The 24,854-nt window shown below is 41.9% G+C and overlaps 2 protein-coding genes across 8 annotated transcripts in view; one reads left to right on the forward strand and one right to left on the reverse strand.

The window, feature by feature from the left end:
• The window catches only part of LOC124431978 (voltage-dependent T-type calcium channel subunit alpha-1G), a 53,333-nt gene extending 35,433 nt beyond the window's left edge, over positions 1-17,900 (forward strand). For 3 of the 7 annotated variants that reach the window (XM_046980422.1, XM_046980447.1, XM_046980467.1), the window contains 20 exons: positions 3,726-3,882; positions 5,997-6,152; positions 6,801-6,935; positions 7,160-7,450; positions 7,717-7,868; positions 7,956-8,102; positions 8,319-8,484; positions 8,621-8,961; positions 9,039-9,231; positions 9,322-9,471; positions 9,607-9,987; positions 10,080-10,272; positions 10,385-10,646; positions 10,902-11,032; positions 11,108-11,257; positions 11,354-11,646; positions 11,728-12,025; positions 12,126-12,394; positions 12,462-12,765; positions 12,825-17,900. In XM_046980422.1, the coding sequence (XP_046836378.1) occupies positions 3,726-3,882; positions 5,997-6,152; positions 6,801-6,935; positions 7,160-7,450; positions 7,717-7,868; positions 7,956-8,102; positions 8,319-8,484; positions 8,621-8,961; positions 9,039-9,231; positions 9,322-9,471; positions 9,607-9,987; positions 10,080-10,272; positions 10,385-10,646; positions 10,902-11,032; positions 11,108-11,257; positions 11,354-11,646; positions 11,728-12,025; positions 12,126-12,394; positions 12,462-12,765; positions 12,825-13,435 (4,780 nt within the window). In that variant the 3' untranslated portion in view covers positions 13,436-17,900. The remainder of the gene's footprint in view (positions 1-3,725; positions 3,883-5,996; positions 6,153-6,800; positions 6,936-7,159; positions 7,451-7,716; positions 7,869-7,955; positions 8,103-8,318; positions 8,485-8,620; positions 8,962-9,038; positions 9,232-9,321; positions 9,472-9,606; positions 9,988-10,079; positions 10,273-10,384; positions 10,647-10,901; positions 11,033-11,107; positions 11,258-11,353; positions 11,647-11,727; positions 12,026-12,125; positions 12,395-12,461; positions 12,766-12,824) is intronic. The other 4 variants (XM_046980440.1, XM_046980457.1, XM_046980474.1 and 1 more) reach the window with 2 other exon arrangements.
• Positions 17,887-24,669, reverse strand: LOC124432111 (tetratricopeptide repeat protein 39C-like). Its single transcript, XM_046980718.1, has 16 exons — positions 23,803-24,669; positions 23,159-23,296; positions 22,881-23,082; positions 22,472-22,679; positions 21,946-22,146; positions 21,683-21,851; positions 21,420-21,618; positions 21,046-21,338; positions 19,792-19,927; positions 19,570-19,718; positions 19,355-19,475; positions 19,143-19,274; positions 18,944-19,059; positions 18,417-18,584; positions 18,246-18,338; positions 17,887-18,142 (listed from the first exon to the last, which is right to left on the reverse strand). Exons 1-16 carry the CDS (start codon positions 23,965-23,967, stop codon positions 18,029-18,031), a joined length of 2,604 nt encoding a protein of 867 aa, XP_046836674.1. The 5' UTR covers positions 23,968-24,669; the 3' UTR covers positions 17,887-18,028.
• Between the last annotated feature and the right edge of the window lie 185 nt (positions 24,670-24,854).

Consider the following 24,854-nt stretch of genomic DNA (forward strand, 5'->3'; position numbering starts at 1 on the left):
CGCGTAAGCGCTTATCACGAATCTTTTGGTCTGCAAGCTGACATGAGCTTAAACGCACCTGCCTTTGCGGTTTCGACGTTTGCCGCTTTGGCATGCTGCCGTAATTGACTCGTATATATGTACGTATATACGTATATATATGTATGCGCATACGTTTTTGTATCCGTATAAACGCGTCTATATGTGTCGTTTAGACGGATTTGTGTTTCCTTTCTAAGCTTTGTTTCACGGTGGACGGACGAAGATGGACTAGTTGGCGGATTTAACTTAGTTTGGTAATTTCGTTGTCGATTTAAACGTAAAGACGCATTTAACACGCGACGATTCAATTTCTCCGTCCACCCATGTCGTACCTCGTCGTTGCTGTGTCGTCAGAGGATTTTTTAGGGATACTTTATAAACAATAATTATTTTGCGAATGATTTTACGTCTCTCTAAGCGTTACGTAAACGGGCGAAACAAATGTTTCGGGCACCATCTGACACTTTAATGTGCACGGCTACGTCGAGCGTTGACTGTACGAAGAAAGAAGGGGAAAATACAAAGGAACAGAAAAAAGAAACTCCTCCTTCTCGGCCGTATATTTTTCTTATTTGGTGCTTTGCATGAGTTTTGTCACTGTCGTTGTTGTTGTTGTTCTTGTATTATTGGTGTCTATTTTCAAACGTGTTTCTTCTTTCGCTGTTTTACGATCGCTCGCTCTCTCTCGCTTATGTCGCTCGCTCTCTCCCTCTTTCTCTCTCTCTCTCTCTCTCTCTCTCTCTCTCTCTTTATCTAATTATGTCTCTCTCTCTCTCTCTCTCTCTCTATTTATCTACCTTTTTCTATCTTTCAGTATCTTTTCGACACGTATAGTATATCTATGCTATACACTCAATTCATACATATAGATTTTCACGAGGGTATCAACATCCGCTACACTCTAACAGGATCACTAAATTATTCACCCGTAAGTCGAACGAGACTCGAGATACATATGTTCACATGCACATGTACGTTGTACAAGCGCGTTTTCTTTTCGATCAAGTCGCCGGTGCAGAAAATTTTCGATCGGGCACGATTAGCACCCTTTTGAGAGAGAATCGATAGGATTAACGACGTCACGATGGACAGAAAAAGGAGTCTTGGCTTCGCGCTACATGGTTTTTTTTACAATGTAATCGCTTTCAATTAGCCGTACTTACACTGATTCCTTTCTTAAATTTTTCCATTTCCTATTACTTTCTCTCTCTCTCTCTCTCTCTCTCTCTCTCTCTCTCTCTCTCTCTCTCTTTCGGTCTGTCTCCTCCTTTCTCTCTCAAACTTCAATTTATCTCAATATTCCCTTTCCCCCCGTTTCTCACTTTTACATTTAATTCGAATGTTCGAGACAATGATCTTTTGATACGCCATATTAACGAGTAAATTGAAGAAATCGGACGCTATCGCGCTCTTCTCTAACGAAACCATCCGACCATCGTAGTAAATACCAACGTGGAAACACTTTAATTTCGCGAATCTCGACGCGTACATACGAGTTTACGTCTTTAGATAGACTCGTAATCAAGATATCCTCTCATCTCTCCCAATGCTCATGCGAGACACGCCACTAATCAAAGTCCCGGTAAAATTAGTAATTAGCGTTTATCCACTGAAATTTATACAGCTTACAAAGAAAGATCCATTAATTGATCCGAATCCAATGAGTGTTACTTCGTTTATACTTTTACCTAATTATATATTACTACAGTATCTTTTTATTTTGTCCCCATTTGCATTTGTCGAGTCCCAACGATCCCTAGAAAATCCTATGAAATGTACGTGTTACACAAACAACCAATGCTATGTGTACTTTTAATCGTCATATGAAACAAGCACGAGGTATTATAATCGTTATCCTCGATCTACGTGGAAAATTTTCTATGTTGCCGGTGTTGGATATCGTAAATATACGTACAACTTTGAAATTCGGAATACCCGTTGGACGATCAGAGTCGTATACGAGTAACACCTGCGTAATTGTGTGTTTCTTATGTATTATCCTTATATACTTACATGAAGCAGCTCGACGTTGGCGTATCCTATTACTTTAACATTTTTATTGTTAGCTTAGCGTCTCTCTGTCTGGTGTAAGAAAATTCGAGACGACCTGTCCGATCGATAAGGTACTTGGACTACTGTCAGTAGACACGCTATTCGAATGAACGAATCGATTTTATAGATCTCAGCCAGGTTTTCCTTCGTAAATAATTTATGTTACGTTTTATCGAGAGAGCACGTACATTTCATTTCCTTAACATCGTTAATCATTCATTAAAACGTGCATAACGCAAATTCGGACTAATATGCAAACGTGATCGCTTCAGAATACGATACGCCAATACGAAGTACCCCTATGTACATTGCAATGTTGAATATACCAATATATTGGTCATCGTTGTCATCGTTGATGCTTATATTCGATATATCTATATATCATCGTTAAACGCGACGCCTCCGAACTGCATACCGCAATCAAACACTGATATATCAATTGGCAATTTTCTCATTTGTTGTTCCATTTTACTCAGTTTGCACGCTACCGACGAACTTAATATATCTATTATATATACTCGTATTAAATATTATACTCGCTTTATTTCCACACAAATCACAATCACGTTCATCTCCCGACACGAAATACATAAGATAATTGTAGTTTTATATATGGATAGACGCATAATATATCGTAATTGAAACTAAACGCAGACACGTGCTGAATTTGCAGAATGTGACCGTGTCGAGCTTCGCGCGAAATTCCTTTTCACTGTTCGTCCAACGTACTTTGCTTGATATTGCCGTCGGCGGAGGGTCTTTGCTCCGTATAAAATTGCTAATCGATAAAGTTTGAATTTTTCTCGTCGCTCTTGTGTTTTCTACGAACCTCGATGAATCGATCTCGATGAATGCACGAAGATCATTGTTATCTCGGCTTACCGAGATACCTTTACGAGTATGCTCATACTTTCTAATATTTCGATTTTAATATTCGAAATTTAATTCAGCAGTCTAATTCTGACTCGCGACAACGAGTCGAAACCATTGGACTCGTTAAAGATTAACAAAGCTTTCTACCGTTAAACGGGACACGGCTAGACGAGATTACGCGCTTAACACGCTTACGAACAGTACAATTACTAGACAATACTGATACGCTTTTATGTTTCGATCTTCGATCCGTAGAGGTATTAGACGAAAGTATGCTATATACCATCGATATACCGTCGAGATTAACTTTTCTTCAAAAAGTACATTACGTAGATACATACTATATATATATATATATATATATATACATACGACGTGGCCCACGTATTGTGAAAGTTTTTTATCGTGGGCCACGCTGAATATGTAAGTATTATTTACGTTTCGTTATTATCACGCTTCGTAGTAAGTCTCTAGTTACTCGAAGGAGGGAAAGAAGGGCCATCGCAAACAAGAACGGCGAGCAGGAGCAGAGACGCTTCGCGGCACGTCGTCCGAAGAAATTTCAGAGAATCCTTTTTCGTTTCCCTTGACCCTCTCTCTCTCTCTCTTGTTGGTTCTTTTCTTGTCTCTTTTCACTTTCTCTTTCTCTCTAATCTATCTAATCTCTCTCTCTCTCTCTCTCTCTCTCTCTCTCTGTCTCTTTATCTACATTCTATCCCGATTACCGTCGATTACTGTCACGGTGGTAACTTTAGGCCGGCGGATTGTCTCGGTTGCAGCATCCTAGGAATGTACCTGTTCGGGGGTAAGTTTTGCATGTGGGCGGACCGGAGTCGGCCCTGCACCTGTGCCGAGGTGGTCTCACGGCACCCGATGTGTCGCTGTGATCGCAAACATTTCAACGACATCGTCTGGGCCCTTGTCACGGTCTTTCAGGTATCACCTTTCAAATCCCCAACAATATTTTTCTCTTTTTCTTCTTCTTCTTCTTCTCCTGTTTTAATTATACAGATATAAATATATTTATATATACATCTAAAACAAACTGTATATATATATATATACACACACGAAATACGCTAAACAAATGTTTACACGCTTTAAAAACGTGTACGAAAAAATGTATTATTATCATCGCCACCGGTTACCTAATACCGATTGCTCGTAGTACGTTCATTGATCGCACACCTTGTTTATTCTCGCTTTTCCTCCATTTCTCTTTCTTTTTCTCTTTCCCTGTCTAATTCACTTCTATCTGTGATTTCTTCACATTTCTCTTTCTCTATGCCTTTTTCTCTTGTTTTCCTTTCTACTTCTCTCCCTCTCTCTCTTTTATCATACTACCTTGCCTTTTCTGAATTTCTATCTGTTTTCGCGCTAATCGTCTTCATCGATTAATTTCGTCAAAGACCACGAATTTCTCTCGTATCGGTCGATAAAGTAACGATATGTCAAGAAAATAATAATTGCAAAAAACGTCATTCTTTTTTAAGCCTCGCTCGAGTCTCTCTGCGTTTCTCAAGGTCCAATTACGTGCTATTAGACTCACGTTAAAACCAAAAGGATAAAAAGAAAGCTTTCCTTGGTGTTTTTGATCCTTTCGTTTGCACTGAAATTGTTCTCTACGTCAATGAACACGACGACTAAACAAAAAAGGAAAAAGAAAGAAAAAAACAATAATACGTTCGTCGGGAAGAGCTTTTGTATCGTTTTGAGCGAATGAACTACTCGCAAAAAGTTTGAGAAGCTGCCTGAAAACTCACGTACATAGAGGAAGAGGAGGAGAGAGAGAGAGAGAGAGAGAGAGAAAGAGAGAGAGAGCGGGAGAGATGGAGAGTCTGGCGAGCGAACGCACGTGTATTTTCTTTTTTTCCACGCACAATGTTTCTAGACAAAAAAAAAGAAATAAGAGTACATTTTATTTGGTATCATAGAAAGAAACATTCGCGAGTTGGTTATTAAAAGTGCACCCATTTTCATTCTACCTTGCGGATTAAAACGGAATACAAATTTTTGTTCTTTTCTTTCTTTTTCTCAAAACTTAACGAACGAGTCTCAAAGTTGGAAAGAAACTCGGAGAAACTCGTACGCGACGAAACGCAGAGAAGAAGGCAAGGGAAAAATTTTTCAAATATTTTTAACGCATTTTGCATCTTGCACTCTTGGAATATTTGGAAGGCAAAAGAAAACAAAAGGGCGAAATAAAAGCGACTTGTTTGTTCGTTCTCGCTTGTCAAGAAGGAGAATTCCGTAAGAAGGAGAAATCGTAAAGAGTAAGAGGAAGAATCTATGGAGGAATACGTTGAACTTGTTATAAGCGAAGAAACGGCGTATAAGGTAAGTATATGATATACGGAATGCGCAAGAAACGGCGCGATCTAAAAATGGAACAAAGAGAGGTGGCTTTGGTTTGCTCGACGGTGGTGTGGTTACAGCGGAGGAGGAAGAGGAGGAGTAAACGGAAAAAAGGAGGATAAGCGAAAATCTCATAAAGAATGTTCGTATATATGTATATTGATATAGATATATGCACATACGTATGCAGAGAGAAACAGAGAGAAATTCGTGGTACGCGATACGAAAGTACGTACATACGTATACGCTGAAAACGAGACGATATCGATTGGCAATACGTTTTTGTAACCGAGGCTAGATATGGAAATATGGACGGTGTCGGGACGGTTCGAAAATTTAACAAATTTCTCCATCGTCCTTGGCCCCGATTGTCGAAATGACGAATGAAGCTTCTCGGAGCATTTCAATGGTACTTTGGCATCCGGATACTGTGATCATCTTTTTCTTTAGATATTCCTCCTTTCCGTGCTTGGCGAAAGGTCGGTCGAAAACGATGAAATAGGAATGCAAGGATATCGAGCGCATGGATATTGTTACCGAGGCAAAACATATTAACCGAGAAAATATATTAGCTCGTAAGGCCAAGGAGTTTTCGTCTTGCCAATCGATGGAACAGTCCGATTCGATAGATTGTCGTATTCGATATAATTAACGATTTCTAAATCATCGTCCACTCTTTCCCCTCGGCGAAATAGATATTAACGCAAGAAGATTGGAACGTGGTGCTTTTCAACGGTATGCAAAAGACATCCCACTGGGCTGCCCTCTACTTCGTCGCTCTGATGACATTTGGAAATTACGTTCTCTTCAACCTTCTCGTCGCCATTCTCGTCGAGGGCTTCTCTTCGGAGGTGAGCGAGAATTATCGATCATCGAAAGCGAAAGAGAATGTTAATTCGATGTTTAATTGAAAAAAAAAAAACGAAAAAAAAACAAGAAACAAAAAACCGTCAATACGTTATAATTACGAACGTTTGCGATTTCACCCTTAACATTTAATCGCGATTTTGCGTAAACCTTTCACGATCGATTTGACGAGAAAAGAAAAACCACCGTGAACGTAGACACGTAGTAAGCCCTCGTAAGCGAGGATATTCAACCGTAAGAAGTAGGTAAAGCTATCTAAGGATCGGCCAATGTATTCATTCTATGCTACCCACGCTCTTACGTCGCCGTCGCATGGCAAAAGTTTACGCTCTCGTGCTAATGCGACATTACGCCATTGGCATCGAAAAACCTTACGTGCGCCCTCCTACTTAAAGTCTTTCTCTCTATGATGGAGATTAATAGACTGGAACCGCTTCGTTATCGCTCTCAAAATTGCGCTATATAATTTATTTATGTTCACACGCGAGGCAACTCGAACGAGGCTTCCATCATATCTTTCTTCTCTTTTTCTTTACTTGCGTTGGGAAATCTAGCCTACGCGTAGTTAAACGGATTCCTTTAAGGTTAAACGATGGCTTCTCGTTATTTCGTTTTCTATGACGCGTTTGCAGAGAAACGAGAGGAGGGAACGAGAGCAAAGGGAGATGGCCAAGTTGGCAGCAAAGGAGGCAGGAATGGGCAGCGAGGAAGGATCCTCGAGGGTATCGAGGTCTCACTCGATCACCGACAGCGACACGTATACACAGGTACGAGATAAATGGAGTGTCCGTCTTGGTTATGCTTGCAAGAACCCGAGAGAGATCGAGGGAACTTTTCCCTCGTCTGACTTTATCCCTGATCGTTATCCCTGGTTGTCAAATGTTTGGAAAAATCTTCAAATAAAAAGATCCATCTACAAGGGATGGGGATGCAAAGAAAACGAACGATCAAATTTTTGACCGTATCCGTGTGTGTGTGTGTGTGTCCTTAGGAACGAAAGAACTCGTGGCAAAGCGCGGAGGAGCTTAGAAAGTACAAGGACAATAGTTGTCGGGAAAAGCAGAACAGTAGTTGGAGGCATCGCATGGACGAGCCAAAGTGCAACATTCAAAAGGAAAACAAGATGATGAGCGCCGTTGGTCAGCCACCGATAATCACACACACAGCCGCCACGCCTCAAGACTCGCCAAACACGACGCTCGACGTTGGTTACAGAGACCTTAATTATCGTGCGGTTTTTCCAACGGCTGCCCTCTCCTTTGAGTCGATAGACCGGACCGGTGTATGTACTCGATCATATACGATCCTTTCTACAATACCTCCTTGCGTCCACATGTTCTCCTGCACGTTTACACGTGACTACGTCGTCCTTCCGTTTGACCCAAGGCCGATCCACGCAAAAGGCATTTTCTTTTCTTCCCCCCCCCCACCCCACCCCCACCCCCACCCCCACCTCACGCGCCTCTAGTGCGTTCTATCTGAAACCGCGAATCCCTATAAACGCATAATTTATTACTATTCGAATTTATCAACGAACGATATTTTCAGAGTCAATGTAGCATACCGTCTGGATTGTTAAAGTTGCCGGACAATGGTAGCAAGTTTTCGACCAACAATTTGATAGCCGGACAATTTCCCAGACGAATAAGCCTCGTTACCGCGGTGGTAAATCCTTCCTCGAGAGAATTCTCAAACTCCAGGTAAATAGGATCGACGACTCGCGTTATCGGTCGCGATTCATCCTTCTTGTCTTTCTATTATTATCCATTATGTCCCCATTCTCTTAGTCCACCGAGAATACAGAGAGGATACTCGTGGCGTTTGTCTCGGCCATCTTTGCGAAGGAAACGTTGGTCCCAAAGCGACGAGGAGCAAGCCAGTCGAACGATCGTTTTGAACAATGGCAGAAGTGCCTTCGGCGGTTCCAATTACACGTAAGTACGAGGGTAAATTACGGAGCACTGAATTGGATTCTCGCGAAAGCTTTTCCCGCTCTCCTCCTCCCCCTCCCCCTCCCCCGATCCAGCCTCGAGTTGATGGCATTGTCCGCCTCATTGTTGTCCTTCCTTCCGTCCCTTTCATTCTCTTCTTCTCTTGCCGTCGATTCGTTCGAGCGATTCCGAATCTACGTCGATATTCTTTTTTTTCAGCTTCAACGGTGGTTACCTGCACGGCTCGATAAGAAACGACACGCAATGCGACGCGCCCAATAATCGAACGACCGTCCTAACGAGCAATAATCGCAGCCTCAGCCCCAACAATTCCATCGAAAGCCACGGTTCATCGATGCGCCGTTACACGGCCACGCCTAACCAGGCGAGTATATAAAAAAAAAAAGAAAAAAAAAAAAGATGTTCCATGTCGATAATCGGATATCAGACCGCGATCCCTTGGCGTAGCTTTTTAGGAGGGAGCAGGATTGATTAACAGGTCGATGCGATGTTTTAAACAGATGCGATGGATCGGCGAACTCTCGCGAAGGAACTCCTTAAGAGGATACGAAAACGTTCAAGGTGCTGGTAGAAAGGGTATGGTGTCGGAGGAGGTGCCATGCTCGACGCCTCGAACGATAAACAATTTATCGATGGAAACAGGAGCACTGCCGAGAATTAAGCCTCTTTCGGATCAGGAGGACGATCATTCGCGTACGGACGATCAGACGCCTCCTTCGAACGGCCACGGTAGCGCGAGCAGCGTCGAGAGGATCAAGAAAATATTTATGTTCTTCGAGCCAAAGGGTTGTCTCAAGGAACGCGACGATTACGCGCTGTATATATTTTCGCCTAATAACAGGTAGGGACGATTATTTATCTTTATCTATATCTAATTTATCTATATCGCTCCCAATAATACGCGAGCGACTTTGTTAGATTTCGAGCTTTCTGCCGTTGGTTCGTCGATCAAAAGTGGTTCGACAACGCGATTCTCTTCTTTATCGGCTTGAACTGCATCACTCTGGCGATGGAGAGACCGAACATACCGTCGCACAGTCGCGAGAGACTCTTCCTCATGACCGCCAATTACATCTTCACCGCGGTATTCGCCGTCGAGATGTTTATCAAGGTGCGTATGTACGGTACAACGTGCGAGTATTTCAAAGATAATATCCATCCACGTAGGTGTCCCGGCTATATCCCTTTTATTTCGTTTTAGGTCGTAGCAACGGGTATGCTTTATGGTTCGGACGCTTACTTCACGTCGGGCTGGAATATCATGGACGGATCCCTAGTCACCATATCTATCGTCGATTTAATGATGTCCTTGATTTCTTCCAGTAGTCCGAGAATATTTGGAATTTTGAGGGTGTGTTTTTGCTTCATTACTTTTTTCTTTTTTTTTTTTTTTTTTTTTTTTATAAATTTAATCGTAGGAAAGGAAGACGTTTGAATCATTTTGTACCATGCCCGATGCAATTAAAAGCTTTCCTTTTCTTCCCAGGTTTTTCGTTTGTTGAGATCGTTGAGGCCATTAAGAGTGATCAATCGTGCTCCGGGATTAAAGTTGGTCGTACAAACGTTGCTGTCATCTTTACGACCGATCGGCAATATCGTTTTGATATGTTGTACCTTCTTCGTGATATTCGGAATTTTGGGCGTACAATTGTTCAAGGGTGCGTTTTATTATTGCGACGGTCCAGATATAAAAAATGTTCGCAATAAAACGGATTGCCTGGCGGATAAGCGAAACGTATGGCTCAACAGGAAATATAATTTCGACGATCTCGGTAAGGCGCTCATGTCTTTGTTCGTTTTGTCATCGCGAGACGGTTGGGTCAACATCATGTATACCGGATTGGACGCGGTTGGCGTGGATCAACAGGTAACCCGCTTCGATCGATATCCTACATCCGTTATTATACATTCTAGTCTCTAACACGTACGACAGATATCGATATCTCAATCTTGTCGCAGCCGATCGAGAATTATTCGGAATGGCGTTTGTTATACTTTATCGCGTTCATCCTTTTGGTCGGATTCTTCGTCCTGAACATGTTCGTCGGTGTCGTCGTTGAGAACTTTCATAGATGTCGAGAGGAACAAGAGAAGGAGGAACGAGCAAGGAGGGCAGAGAAGAGGGCTCAGCAAATGGAGAAGAAACGACGAAGTTTGTCCAATCGAAATCCTACCTAATTATGCTTTTTACATAATTTCGCATTTTTGGCGGATAAAGCAACGCTTTTTTCTTTCTTTTTTTTTTCTTTTCTTTTTTTTTCCAGAAATGCACGAGCCACCGTACTATACGAATTATTCGAAAACGCGGCTTTTCATTCACAACGTCGTAACATCCAAGTATTTCGATTTGGCGATAGCTGCCGTAATCGGCTTGAACGTCGTCACGATGGCTATGGAGTTTTACATGATGCCGAAGGCACTCACCTATGCCCTCAAGATATTCAATTACTTTTTCACCGCCGTTTTCATTCTGGAGTCGCTCATGAAGTTGTTGGCCCTTGGTATACATCTTTATCTGAAGGACAAGTACGAGCATTCATATATTTCTTATCGTTGGAAGATTCGTTGGCTCTCTGTAACTTACGAATCATTGGCGATTCGTAAGATTCTATACCTTTATAAATAAAACTCTTGATCGATTTCGAATCATAACCTTTTCATTAAACTTGCCATCTTTTCTCTCTCTCTCTCTCTCTCTCTCTCTGAATATCTATCTACTCCTTCTTCCATTCGACTCTTTGCTCGATTCATCGATCTCATCAAGATCTTTTATCTCTGTAGATGGAACCAATTGGACGTAGGGATCGTTATATTATCAGTAGTCGGCATCGTTTTGGAGGAAGTCGAGTCGAAGATCATACCCATCAATCCTACCATCATTCGCGTTATGCGAGTTCTCCGTATAGCCAGAGGTAAGTACTCAGGAAAAACTTGAGTGTCCACTTGAGGCCGATAAGACCGACAAATTGTTCCTTTATCTGTTTCAGTATTGAAACTTTTAAAAATGGCCAAAGGTATACGCGCCCTCTTAGACACGGTAATGCAGGCGTTACCGCAAGTTGGCAACTTGGGTCTGCTCTTTTTCTTACTGTTCTTTATATTCGCGGCCCTGGGAGTGGAACTATTTGGCCGATTAGGTAGGTCATTTTGTTCCTTTTTTCTTTTTTTTTAATCGTCCTTTTGTGACTTTTACGCAGAACGTACAATATTACATAAGATAATTTGAATCATAGAGTGCAGCGACGAAACACCTTGCCAAGGCCTCGGCGAGCACGCGCATTTCAGTAACTTTGGTATGGCCTTCCTTACCCTCTTTCGCGTAGCTACCGGTGACAATTGGAACGGCATCATGAAGGATACGCTTAGGGATGATTGCGACGAGGCGACGGATTGCGTGAAAAATTGTTGCGTTAGCACTATCATCGCCCCTATATTTTTCGTCATTTTTGTACTAATGGCGCAATTCGTTCTCGTCAATGTGGTCGTCGCGGTGTTGATGAAACACCTGGAGGAGAGTCATAAGCAGGCACGCGATCATTTAATCCCTTAAAACTGTAATTTCGATTCAAGACGCACCGAACGACGCTACAACGATTTACGATTTTAGATGGAAGACGAGTTGGACATGGAAACGCAATTGGAAAGAGAGCTGGCCGCCGAACGGGAGGAACTTCTTGAGGTCGAAGAGGAGGAGGAGGAGGAGGAGGAGGAGGAGGAGGAGCAGGCGGCGGCCGGTTCGCTCGAAAGACGCAACATTGGGGATGATTTGGACGAGGACGATGAGAGAGAATTCGAGTCGATAATGGGAACTAGCGAGAAGATTCTCGTTAGACCGGGTCTCGCGAAGGTTCGTTCCTTGCCGGCCAACTTCATTTACAATCCGCCAAAGGAAAAGAGTTTGGACGGTAAGTTTGAACGAGGAACAAATATATCATCGCGCAGATATACGTGGGTAGGTTCATTGGACGATGATAATGTTAAAAATCGAATAAACGTTTTCGTCAGATACTTCCGTTTCGGTGGCAATCAACGTTAAAGAAAGAAGGCGTAGCTCGTGCTTCCGCTCGTATCCAAGACCGTCCAAGTTCAAATCGAAGCGCCGACAGACCTTCCACTCGAGCAACCAACGAAGGTCTTTGCTGCCGATGCACTTCGAAGTCACCGAAGTCTTTGAGAAGCCCGTTTGCAATTTGAGCGTCCCGCGAATCATTCCTCATCGTATCTACGCGATGGAAAGTCAAGAAGCCATACCTCCGGAGAGCCAGTATCTTCGAGTAAGTAATAAGATAATGGGGAATAGGTCGTAAGGTGGATACGTAACGCGACATATGATTCACGAAGGTGATGAGCAACAACAAAGAGAACAAGTTGCTCCTTTGCGCGAGCAGACCAACGGCTAGTTCTTCGCCCGTCACGCCTAGCGGATCTACCTCGACGCTTACCACCGGTGGCCTGAGATATCAGAACGAGCGTTACTTGTTGCCGACCGCCGAGATCTATCCGTCTAAGGCCTGTTTCGCCCGAAGGATCTCGACGGACGTTCAATCGCAATCGGAGACGAGTACGAGCATGGCCACGGGAAGCAGCACGAGGACGCCGAGTATTGCGAGCGAGTACGCACCGAGTATTCGCGCCAAGAGCGAAGGTAAGCCCGATTCTTTCGTTGCACATCTTTTTTTTAATATCCCGATTTCGCGTATTTAGGAACAGCTACGGAAAATGCGAGATCGTCGAAGGAGAAGGAAAAACAAAGATCGACTCAAGCGGAGGAGGAGGATCTCGACGTGCAATCGGTGATCAACGAAAGAAGGCCGTCCAGGCTGAGGAGTGCTACCTCTTCCGGTACGTCGACGACTGGGACGAGCGATCAGTGCGCTCAAATCGTGCGCGTCGAGAGTTTCGCCCACATTTACGCGGCGGAGGAGCTACCGGACGAGCCGCCGGACGAAAGTTCGGCCTTTGAAAATGTCAGCGAGACCGACACGAGCGGGAGCATCAACGGGAGTGGAACTGTGAGTGGTAGCGACGGTAGTCGTAGCATTAGCGGCCTTGTTCAGGTCGTCGAGTGTACCACATGTCCTGCGATCAGCACGGACGTTAGAATATATGTCGACGACACGGACTCGATCAGCAGCAGCGGACACTTTGGACGAACTTTTGCCGACGACGACGACGACGACGACGACGACGAGACACCTGACATTACTATGTCGATATCGGTGCCGATCGACGTCGTCGACGAAGAAGCGGAGGAAGATATCGTCGAAACAACGGAAGACGCGCCATCCTTGCCCGGCCCTTCCGATCCCTCTTAATGATTAACGTTGCTGCCGTGACATCGTTGCTATTCCACGACAAGAGGAACTATGAAAAATCGACGGCGTCGACGACGGGCTCTAAGAAAGACTGTAGTGCATGACAATATAGTCGTTATATTCTAGTCACTTTGCCGCCGTGAACTTGCCAAAGAGAAAAGGAGGATGCAGACGGGCGGATGGGGGAGAGGAGCGAAAGAAACAAATGCGTCAAAAAACTCTTGCGAGTTTTAGAGAATTCGTCGTTCCAATGGTGATAAGTAGAGATAATATAGTAGAAGGAAGATATATGAGAGAGAGAGAGAGAGAAAAGATGTTATATTTTCACGTCGATCTCGAAACTCGATTCGAGCATCGAACTCGACTTACTGTTTGAGGCTAAGAACGACGGGGATTAGAAGTCGCTATTTTCGGGACTGCTCGATCGACTTCTCGACGAATTACTTTCTCTCACTTACATTCGATTCCTTGCTCGTAGTAATCCAAGAAGAGATATTCTTTTATCGAGATCGCGAGTCGATCATTGTTTCTCTTATCGGTCATTGTTTATTATTACTTTTCTACGTAGACAAACCGGTTCCTCCGAAAAAGTTTGGCCTCCTCTCGGCATTTTATCCCAACACGATGATATTCTCCTACCGTTTTTCTCTAAACCTTGAATGAGATACGTCATGATAAATCGAACGAAAAGTCGATCAGTCGGATCAATGGCAACTCTATTTTCGTTCTAACGGTCTCGTTACATTTCGTCAAGCAAAATACAAAACAGGCGACATATACAACACGTATAACGCACTGAAAACCTATGACAATCTCTTATTGCCAGCGGTATCGAAACTCGGTTCCCGCTATGAAGCGTCATGGAAGTCATTCGTAGGAATTGGTAGAGAAGAAGCACGACGTATTATAAAGTCGCGTCGAAAAAACAAAAAGCAAAAAAAAAAAAAAGAAAAAAAGAAAAAAGAAAATAATAATTTAACAATAATTTAGCGAATTTGTAGCTCTTAGGTAGATTTATCGAGTCTACGTGACAAATTGCAATTTATCGGACCACACTTCCTCGCCTTTCCTTTATTCTCGCGTTGATCGCCACCAGGAGTTATAGAAAGAAAGGATTAGATATCGTTAACGCGCGTTTAAGACGATCGCATAAATGTTCTTTGAAACGCGAGTGTATCCTCCTAGGGAAAATTTCTTTCTCCTTGTTAGCTTTCTACTCGGTGGAAAATCCAGCGACGTTCGCTCGATAAACCAATCGATCTAGTTCAATGCGTTTAGATAAAAAGTTCATTCGAGTATATGTACATACGTTCATAAGTACCTTAGATAAATAGCGTGTCTCCTGGGGCGATCACGAGTCAAATCGTTCGATCCTCCTCGTTTCGTTCTCTTCGTTTTTCTTTTTCTATCTTAGGACGTTCTTCTCGTTAACATCTGTGATATACTTTAATCGTAGTGTATTTCCTATAACGACAGCAGCAAACATCGGCAAGCGAGCGGGTAAAACGTTAAAAGATGGCACAGAGGAGGGAAAATTAGGAGAAAGAGAGAGAGAGAGAGAGAGAGACGCTACGTAGACAAGAGAGCGAGAGATAATAGCTGAATTTTCCGATGAAATGAAAAAGATTAGAAAACGGAGATGAAAGATCCGATCGAGGAAGAACAAAATGAAAAAAGGAATAGAAATTCAACTGTACATACATACATTTATGAATACTCTATACTCTACATTTGGTGCGATTTATTTTGATACTACCACCGCGTGCGGTATTATTTAAACGATCGTCGGAGTATAAGTCCAAAGAAAAAAAAAAAAAAAAGAAAAAAAACAAAAAGAAGTAAAAACGGGTGGATAAACGAGCAAAGCAAATGTTTAAAGAAAAAAAAAAGAATAATAAATTCCATGCCTTTTCGAACGTCGACGAGCCTTAGTACGGCGGTGGTGTTCGCGCTCTATAAATATAATAAAATCAAAAGTAATCCCGGCACATAAAAACTACTGCTGGCGATCATCGAAAAATCTAACGATCAACGTTCGTATATATTATATTCCGATTAATCGATAATACAGTTTCTAAAAAATTTGAAAAATCAATCGATGCCAGCTTTAGATTTGATTGGCCGGGAGAGAGAGCTGAACGATGTAAGGAGAGATATAGAGGGAGTCACCCCTCGTACGACCGGCGAAGACGTTTGTTGCTAAAATACACACACGTACACGCAAACATAAACTGAAACAATAGAGAGAAACAAGAAGAGCAAAGTGAAGATAATGTAGTAAAAGTTGAAAGCGCCGTGCGCCGTAATCGCTATGGAAAAATAGTCCGAGTATCCATGTACGTTTCTTAGACCAAAGTTGCGTAGTGCTCCGTTGGCTATCGAATAATATAGTCCAAGTTTTACCCTGTTCAAAATGTCTGGTGGGTACGCTAACCGACGCGAGCCGCTCTAGTCGTTTTTCAAACGGTACGCTATAGCCACGACGAAGTCAATTAGCGCGTATTTTCTATGTACAAAAGACAAATTATAGATGAAATAGAAAGAGAAGAGAGATCGAGAGATGATAGGGTTAAAGAGGAGGAGGAGGAGGAGGAGGAGGAGGAGGAGGAGGAAGAAGAAGAAGAAGAAGAAGGGAACATCGATAGAAATATGATCAAATAACAAATAAGTACACGCATTCGCAGCCGAGGTATGCTCTCGGTAGATTTCTAATAGGAAAGGGTGGCAAAAAAGAAAAAAAACAAAAGTGAAAGAAAAATTAAAGAAGGAGAAAATGTCTATTATTAATCATGACGGGAGCTTTTCTGAAACGTTTTAACGAGAATTAAATTTAAGACTCTCGCGTGTATCGATGTTCATTAGACGATTTGAACAGAGTATGTATTTAGATACTTATATACTCGTGTATATCGAAATGCAGACGATGGTACGAACGCGCAAAGCGTTCCTTTTTGCTTCTTGTTTTCCCTTTTTCTTCTTCATCGTTGACCGTGGGAAAGAATCGAGTGTCCTTCAACGATTCGCGATCACTCCACTTAGATCTATATCTCTAGAATGTCATTAAAAGAATGATTGCGTCATCGCGTCGGATTGATTCATCCGTTTATAGATGACACAAGACTCCGATCGACGCGAAGAAGAAATCGCGATGGTCGAGGGACGTAGAGAGAATTCTTTGCTTCTCGAGCAATCTTTCATTTTTCCTTTTTCTAAGAGAAATTTTTGACGAGAAGAAAACTAAAACAAAGATTAGTCCGATCGTGTTAGAGTTGCGTCTATTAAAATATTCATCTTCACTCGAGAGAATCCCACATTTCCTTCTCGCAATACTCGACAAAGACAATCGACGTTTCTCGATTTGGAGGCTCGCGTTCGGTGCTCTCCCTCGAGAACGTAAAATAGTTAAAGGAAGAAAAAAGAAAAAAAAAGATAAAAAAAAAAAAAAAGAAAAAAAAAAAGAAAAAAATAGAAAAAAAAAGGAAAAAGGTTCGTACCACCGTTGCGTCATCATCGTTTCTCCGGCACCACGACCGAGTCTCGATAGCTCGATAGCGTTATTAGGCGACTGACCTCCGAATTATAGTTATTCTAGTCGCACTGTGGATTAAACGAAAAAAAATCGACATTCAATCGGACGGACGGAAAGGGGGAATCGTAAATGTTTTATCGTTAAAAAAGGAAAACAAATAAAAGAAACAAAAAAAAAATGAAAAAAGAAAAAAAAAGGAAAGAAGAAACATAGACAAAGAGAAGAAAGAGAAACGTAACGATGTAAAACTTCTTCGCCACGTGCCTCTCGAGTCTGTTCTTCGCCCGTAGAGAAGGCAGTGCGTAATCGTCGAACTATTAAAGTGTCTAAGCAAGCAAGATTAAGTAAATAAAAAAATAAAAAGATAAAAAAAATAAAAAAATAAAAAAAATGAAGAAGAAGAAAGAAAAGTCACCGGTCGTCGTAGAGCCGGGAGATATGTCGTGCTATTTTAATTACAGTACAGGTTAAAACAAAATGAAAAAAAAGAGAAAAAAAAAATTGCGTGTAGTCCTGTAGGGCTGCCAATAAAGAAGCGTCCTTTCTTGTCTGCCTGATTCAATAATAATATACGTATCTATGTATGTGGATAAATCCTCTAGATGTACATACATAAATGCGTATATCAAAGTTATAAATGCCTGAATGCCTGTGCACGCGTGTATGCGATATTTGTGAGCGTTCGCCGTAGGAGGAGAAGGAAGATTCGGCGCGCTTCTTTGGCCTTGGCCTGAATTTCAGAAAAGTAAGGAGAAAGAGAGAGAGAGAGAGAGAGAGAGAGAGAGAGAGAGAGAGAGAGAGAGTCTTTGAGCGCGAGTGAGTACGTATCTGTGTGCGTGAGAGAAATACGTGGTATCGAGAGGGTGCGTTAGTTGCGTAGAAGGAAACTAAATATGTACAAATGTAATAAATTAAACGACGATTACGTTGAATCAATTCATTTCGTATTTTTCCATTTTATATTCTTATCAAAATTAATCTCTTTTTGTATACAAGTATTACGTAGAAACGAAGATTCTCCTTTGTTCGCGCAGAGTCGAACAGAATATCTTTTTTTTTTTTTTTCATTGCCTAAGAGTACCGTGTACTCGTATCCTATAAATGCAAGTATAATCGCGATGACCATTATTCGAATGTATCTTCACCTCTACGATCTCGTATGCTTTCTTCGCATTATTCTATAGAAAAAGAAGAAAAAAAAAAAAAAAAGAAAATGACAATAACGTATCGTCTCCTTATCGTACGATCATATTATAAAACGATCGAAATCTGTTAATTTACTTGGACTTCAAAGTACTGTATGGAAGGACCGGTATTGTCGTAGATAAATTCGCCAAAAAGGAAACTATCCGTATCTTCGACGCATTCCAAGCCCTACAATCGATTGAGATAAATCTATTGTGGAATGAAATATTGTTCGATGCAAAGAACGACGAAAGGGATACGATTTACCCAAACAGAAAACTCCTTGGGAGCAGCCATAGTCTCGCCGGTTGGTGATATAGAAGGGGAAATGTGCTCGAGGCTAACACCGGATATGTACACTGGTCCTAGTAGTTGTATAACGACCGTGCCACTGGAGCCCTTGAAAGCCCAGCATTCTCCAGGAAGGACACCTGTCTAGTGCATACGAAATCAAGAAGCCGTCACGAGGTAAGAGTGTACACACGACGTGCTATACATACGCACACGTACACGCGGTGTATTCCGATTTATCTTTACTTGGTCATTTGACGCGATAGAAAGAAAAAAATGCCCCAAGGGGAAAAGTTGTCCATTCGAGAGAGGGAAATAGATATACACCAGCTTTTATTAAGCCGTGCAGACGAAGGTCGGAAGCTAAGGTAAACAACATATTTTTACATTTCCCTTCTCGAATACGACTTTTTATTAGGCAGAATTTTGTATCGACGTCAGTAAAGCTAATGGAATAGAGATTTCGTTCTGACAAATATAAGAAAAGAAATAATCGCAGCAACCTGTATAACAGCTCGTGGGGTGTTTTGTTGAATACAAATGGGAATACCAAAAAGAGTCAAACTCGGAGACCCCGCGGTATAGTCCTCGGTATTTCTCGTCGAAAGTATACTACCACCTGTTACATAGAAGTGGACTGTCGTCAATTTCAAGATTAATTTCGATAGAATCTTCTTCGAAGGTTCGATAATTTCAAAGAACCTGAAGTTTCCAGAGCATAATCGGTCATTCCTGTCTTATCGGCGTCGTAGATTTGCAACTCGCTCCTCACCATCTTTCTCACGCTCTCCGGCGACAAAACTTTTATCATATTCTCCGTATGTATTCCGATTCCTATAGAACGGGAAACAAGAAGTAACTGATATAAATCGAGGAAAAATGATATCTCTCGTAGTCTCGCGCACCTTTCTTACCCTCGGTCACTTCGTCTCTCAATTTAAGAATGGCCTCCGATATTTTTGGTATCGCGAACCCAACTTCCTTCAGCTTGTTTTGCAAATTGTCGCGAGTCTCTAGGACATTCTTCACTTCCATCTCGTTAAATTTAAGATCGACGATAAGCATTTTAATGCACAAGTCGAATTATATAGTATTAGAATTGAAATTATCGAAAGAGTTAATCGTTTACCGAAAGAGTATTCAGATGTCTTCGTAAGTTTCCCAAGTCAGCCTTGACGACTTTGAAGGACGAATTGGCGGAATACTTATCACAGATGTGAGACACCGACATTGCTGGGTTACGTCGAAACGAAGGATTATTATTACGACGAAAAGTTTCTTCAATGAAAAATTTCCAAAAAGATATTACGTACCTAATTGATGAGATATATATATGTATATATATACGTACCTAAGAGCGAGGTTATGATACAAAAGGCAAGCGGTTTAATGAATTTGTGATACCAGGAAGGACGTAGGCAAGGATTCGCGACATTGGCTTGACAATTTCCTCCGTTGACGCAACAGTAAGCGTTTCGAACGCTCATCTGATAGGCACCATAATAATAATAAATATTACATAATAAATTATACGTGACGGCAGCAAACTTCGTTTGATGTGTTGATAGAAAGATCGAGCGCAGTCATAGTGTTGTACGCGGCGTGGTATGAAATATTCTACGAAATAAGGTAGAATCGCTTGATCGAAAACTTTTATAAATTGCTCAAACATAGGTAGACAGAAATAGATACATTTCTTTTTCGACTATACGCAAAACTATATGTATATGATAGTAAGAATAGGACGAGCGAATACACGTATGTCTATATCTATAGCTATATACATTATCGTATAAACCGTAAGGACGCACTTCGACTTTCTTCTCCTGGACGAAGTAACGAGGAGAATTGATCTCAATTCGATTTCTTCAAATGTTTTTGTAGACGGAATGAAAGAACACTCGTGGCAAGGCGGAATTTCGCAGAAGAAAAATATATATCTATGTATAGCCATGCGCGTGGGACGCAATCGGCATCGTTAGAACCGTGCGAATATTTTTGCGCACTCGTTCATCTTTTTATCTATGCACGCACGCACGCACGCACGCACGCACGCACGCACGCACGCATATCTGTCCTTTGGGGTTACGTAAAATTTGAATTTTAGTAAAATAGAGATCGAATCGCATTCGCACAGCTCCAATTAGCTCTAACAACAACAAAGATACGTGGGATGATATGCGACATATATCGTCGTCATGTCTCGTATCCTCATCCGCGCTATTGGCTTTTCATCTCGTATTATTTGTCGTCAATTTAGATCCCTCAAGGTCGAGTGTATGCGTACGTTTAATCTACTCTCGAAATCGTAATCTCGATATTGAGTTTGGGCCCTTAGTAAGAAACTCTTACCTTCCTCGATATTCTGAAATGTAAGAGATATATCAAATGGCTGATTATCCAGCGATATCTTTATCTTTTAAAAGATAATACTCACGTCAATGGCGCAAAGTGTACTACCTAGCTCGTAAAGGGCAAACGCGCTCACGTGTTGATCGTAAACGTCCTTGTTCGAACTGCGACGTTTCAAACAGCTTCTGTAACTTCTAATGGACGCTTGTTTGTCGCCAAGATACGAGTAGGCCGCGCCTTCGATCAAATCGGCCAATCCCACCATAGGCTCTTCCGAGCGGTTACCCTTGCAATCTAATAAAATCCATCGGAGTGCCTCGATGGAACACGACGGCATGGCGTTCCAAAGGTATAATAGCTCGTAGACGAGTAATTTGTAATACAAAATCGTGTAAGCTCGACCCGTATCCTGATCAACCAATTTCGGAGCTCTTCGTAAGATGAAAAGACCGAGTTGCGTTTCCTTCGTCGTACCAGCGACCAGCTGAACGATCTTTCGATACATCGTCATCAATTCTTCGAACTTACCGTTCGATCCGCAACAGACTGACGATGAAGAGAAAACGTAAAGGGGAACAAAAACAAACAAAAGGAAAAAACTAGGCTATCGTTTGAAACAACAATTACCTGCCGCCAAATACGCGTAGAAACTTTTCGACCACCTCGACTGTTGCTGTAACTGTGTCAAAGATCGATAAGCTTCCTCGTAACTCAAACGAATCAGGTGACACCAGGCAACTTCGTGTAAACACAACAATCTCACTTCTCTTTGACCGGACGCATCCACGGCTTTGTCGTAAGCTTCGAGGGCGGCATTAACGTTCGACTGTAACATACGACGGCCGGTTGTTAATCATCGATCGTGCACCTAAGGGCCGTTAAAAATTTACCTCGAGGCGTTCCACTCGGCCCGCGAAGAAGAGAAAAAGGGCGGAATTTTGAAATTCCGTACGACATTCCTCGATCAATTGTTTCGCCGCGTTCACACCGGCCTTCACGTTGGAACCATCGAGAGCGAAGAATGGTCGTACTATCGTGTGATACCAGAGAAGCGATAATCTGTCGAAAATTATTTACAGATTTTTATTGTCAATCGTATATAGGTCAACGTCAATATTCAAACGTTCTATATCCTCGCATGTATCTGACTCACGTCGCCAATGGAGCACGCATATCCTCGCTGACCCGAGCATACATGAGAGCCGTGAGTCCGGCACGTCGATCGCCCTCGAAGCCCAAGAAATGAATGAGTTTTAACAAAGAAGGCGGCAAGAGACTCACGCAAAGCTGATAAATCCCATAGCCGAAGCTCACGGCCGACATCAATCGGGCCACTTCGGTCGGTTCGACGAAGCTGAAGAGAGGGAATGTAATTCGATCGTTCGTTACATTTTCTTTTTTTCTCTTTCTTTTTTAACTACATTTTCCCTACAATCGCTTCTTCCTCGTAGAGTAGATAGTATTCGTGGTTGTCGTAAAGAAAAAAGAAATACTCAAAAAAATGGAAAAACGTGTTCTACGAAAATGAAAAACCAGAGTAAGATTGGATATAAAATATGAAATGAAAAAATTGATAGTAGAGTAAAAAGCGAAAGTGTCGAGCGAGGAGTAAGTACGATCGGGTGTGGTGTGGGAAAAAAAAAAGAAGGATAAATTTTGTAAGAAGAAACAACAATTACGGTGTCTGTTGTTCGGACGTGATGCCAGTGATCGAGAAGAACATTGATAGGGAGCTTCGCAGACCTGATGGCGAGGTGATAGGCGTTGAGTTGCCGGACGAACCGTTGTAGGACGGAATCGACCATTCCGAAGACCCTGGACTATGTGGACTTTGGAGAGAATAACAAGAACCATTGCTCCCTGGCACGCTACAGTTCATCTCGAAATCTGAGCAAAAGGAAATTTCAAACGATTGAAAGCGATCGGTTACTGCTTATCGAGAAAACCGAACAGTTCATATTTGACCTTTTCCAAAGCATTAATAAGTAACGACGATAAGCCTGGAAATGGGCCAAAATCGATCTGCTTCCGTTATGCGAGTTCTCTCGATTCAAGGTTCATAAATTAGTTTGAAAATATTTCGCATACCTGATGGCACGTTGCCGAATGTACGCCTATAAAGCTGCAATATTTGCATGTACGCGTGCTGATAAACGCGCCAAGCTTTACGCAGCATCCAACCGCCACGAACGTAACCGGTGAGCTCTTGTTGGAGGAGAGTTAATATCGCTGAGCAAACTTGCGAATCCGCTAATACTATCTGCCTCTCCAGCTTGTTGACATATTCCTTCTAACGATACCGATTTATATTCAATAGGACAAGGACGATTAACAAAACCATATCTCTTTTATTTTCTGATACTTACGGAGCTCTCTTCTGCCCTAAATACCCTGTTCTTCATTGATTTCAGCCAGCCAATGTCGTTGGCACATTCCCTTTCCATGTCTCTCAACAATAGCATGGCTTGTTGAAGTTTATCATCCTCGAAGCTCATCAATGCATTCTGCAAATGAAATCAGTGCATTCTCCTCGTCGAACGTGACCTTAAACGACACGCTCTCGAAACCGTCGAGCTGCTGACCCACTTAAGACTCACTTCTACTGGTTCTTTGACACGCGAATTTCAATTATTAATCAAAGTTATGAAACTATTATTTTCCTTTACAAAAAGATCGCAGGCAAGTCCGTGTTATTTGAGATAACATAATAAAAAAAAACCGAGCACCGGGTATGTACGGGAGTGCAACGCACACATATATATATATATATATATATATATATATATATATGGACGAACCGAACAATAGATGAAGCACCGCGTGCATTTCCTGTCTCTCAGCTAGGCTTAGTTAATATAATAAAGCTTTCATCCGTTTATCCGATAAACTTTCTAACGATCAATCGCGAATAGCTTCTCGAGTACTAACCGAGGACTTTGACGAATATTTGAATATATAATAAATGTAAAAATAAGTAAAAGATATCCTATATTCAGAGCTAATTACGTACCATGAAGAGAACGAAGCAACGACCGGCTTTAACGTGGAAACTATGAGGATGTCCAGTGAAAAGTGCTTCGGCTTCCTCCGTTTTGTTGTTCAACAACAAGGATATTCCAGTTCTAGCGATGTTCCATTCCGTTGTTGTTGATCCTATGCTCTTTTTCGATGCCATCCTATCTCCCTTTCTTTCTTTTCCTCGTAAGAAAAAGATGAGAAAAGAGCAGCCCTTATCTACGCTTACATTCGATCATCAGCCAACGTGATCTTTCTTTTCTGACGTCAAGCACGTGTTCATCGTTCGTGCGAAACATTCCACTATATATTCGATCGAATGTAAGAAGGAATATGTTTTCGTAAAAATCTAGGTGATATGGTCTGGTCGTACTCGCGAATTATACGTGGGTTGCGTTTTCACTGGCGAAAATGAGAACGAAATATATAGAATCTGAGCGGTACTTTCTTACGTTTACGACTCGTTACGCTCGTCCGTATAAGTATTACACGAGTGTACTCGAGGATAAGTATTCGGTTGCAGTTTAAAGATATGCAAAGTCAAGGTGCCAGAAAAAAGTGTGTCTTCTCTCGATAAGATAAGCATGATAAATCGTCGTGGATTCGTTCACCGACTCGCCCGATATTTCTTTTTAGAGCGTTTCCTTTGGAACTGATAAAATTCTGCTAAATTTTTTTCTACTCGTGACAAGTGACAAAACAAAAAAAATATTCTCACCTGTTCTCGTCTTCCGTTAATCGTATGTTTTTTTTTTCTTTTTTCTTTTTTCACCAAAGACGACTTTAATAATCGAGTCGTTGAAAGAGTCGAGCCGATGTCGTTAAACCTCTCGTACACCGAACATCGATCGAGAGACGATCGAGAGTTATTTCGATCGTTCCGATGGACCAGCTAACAGAAATCAGAAGAAAGAACGGTCAATTTTTTTTTATAGGGCGCGAGGACGAGCTCTCGCCGTGGCGCGATGGTTAAACTAAACTCTACGAGCGCAGAACTGCTGCCACCACCTTCTTCAGAATTCATATATAGGTGTTTATTGATTTTAT

This window comes from Vespa crabro, chromosome 1 (assembly GCF_910589235.1).
Source record: "Vespa crabro chromosome 1, iyVesCrab1.2, whole genome shotgun sequence".
NCBI classification, from domain to species: Eukaryota; Metazoa; Arthropoda; class Insecta; order Hymenoptera; family Vespidae; genus Vespa; species Vespa crabro.

Bases quoted from the DNA above. Each gene is read 5' to 3' on its own strand.
- LOC124432111 (XM_046980718.1), bottom strand. From the start codon at position 23,967: ATGGCATCGAAAAAGAGCATAGGATCAACAACAACGGAATGGAACATC. The intron at 22,680-22,880 runs GTATGCGAAATA...CCTTTTGCTCAG, and splicing joins ATTCGGCAACGTGCCATCAG to ATTTCGAGATGAACTGTAGC. The intron at 19,719-19,791 runs GTACGTATATAT...TTTTCATTGAAG, and splicing joins TATCATAACCTCGCTCTTAG to AAACTTTTCGTCGTAATAAT.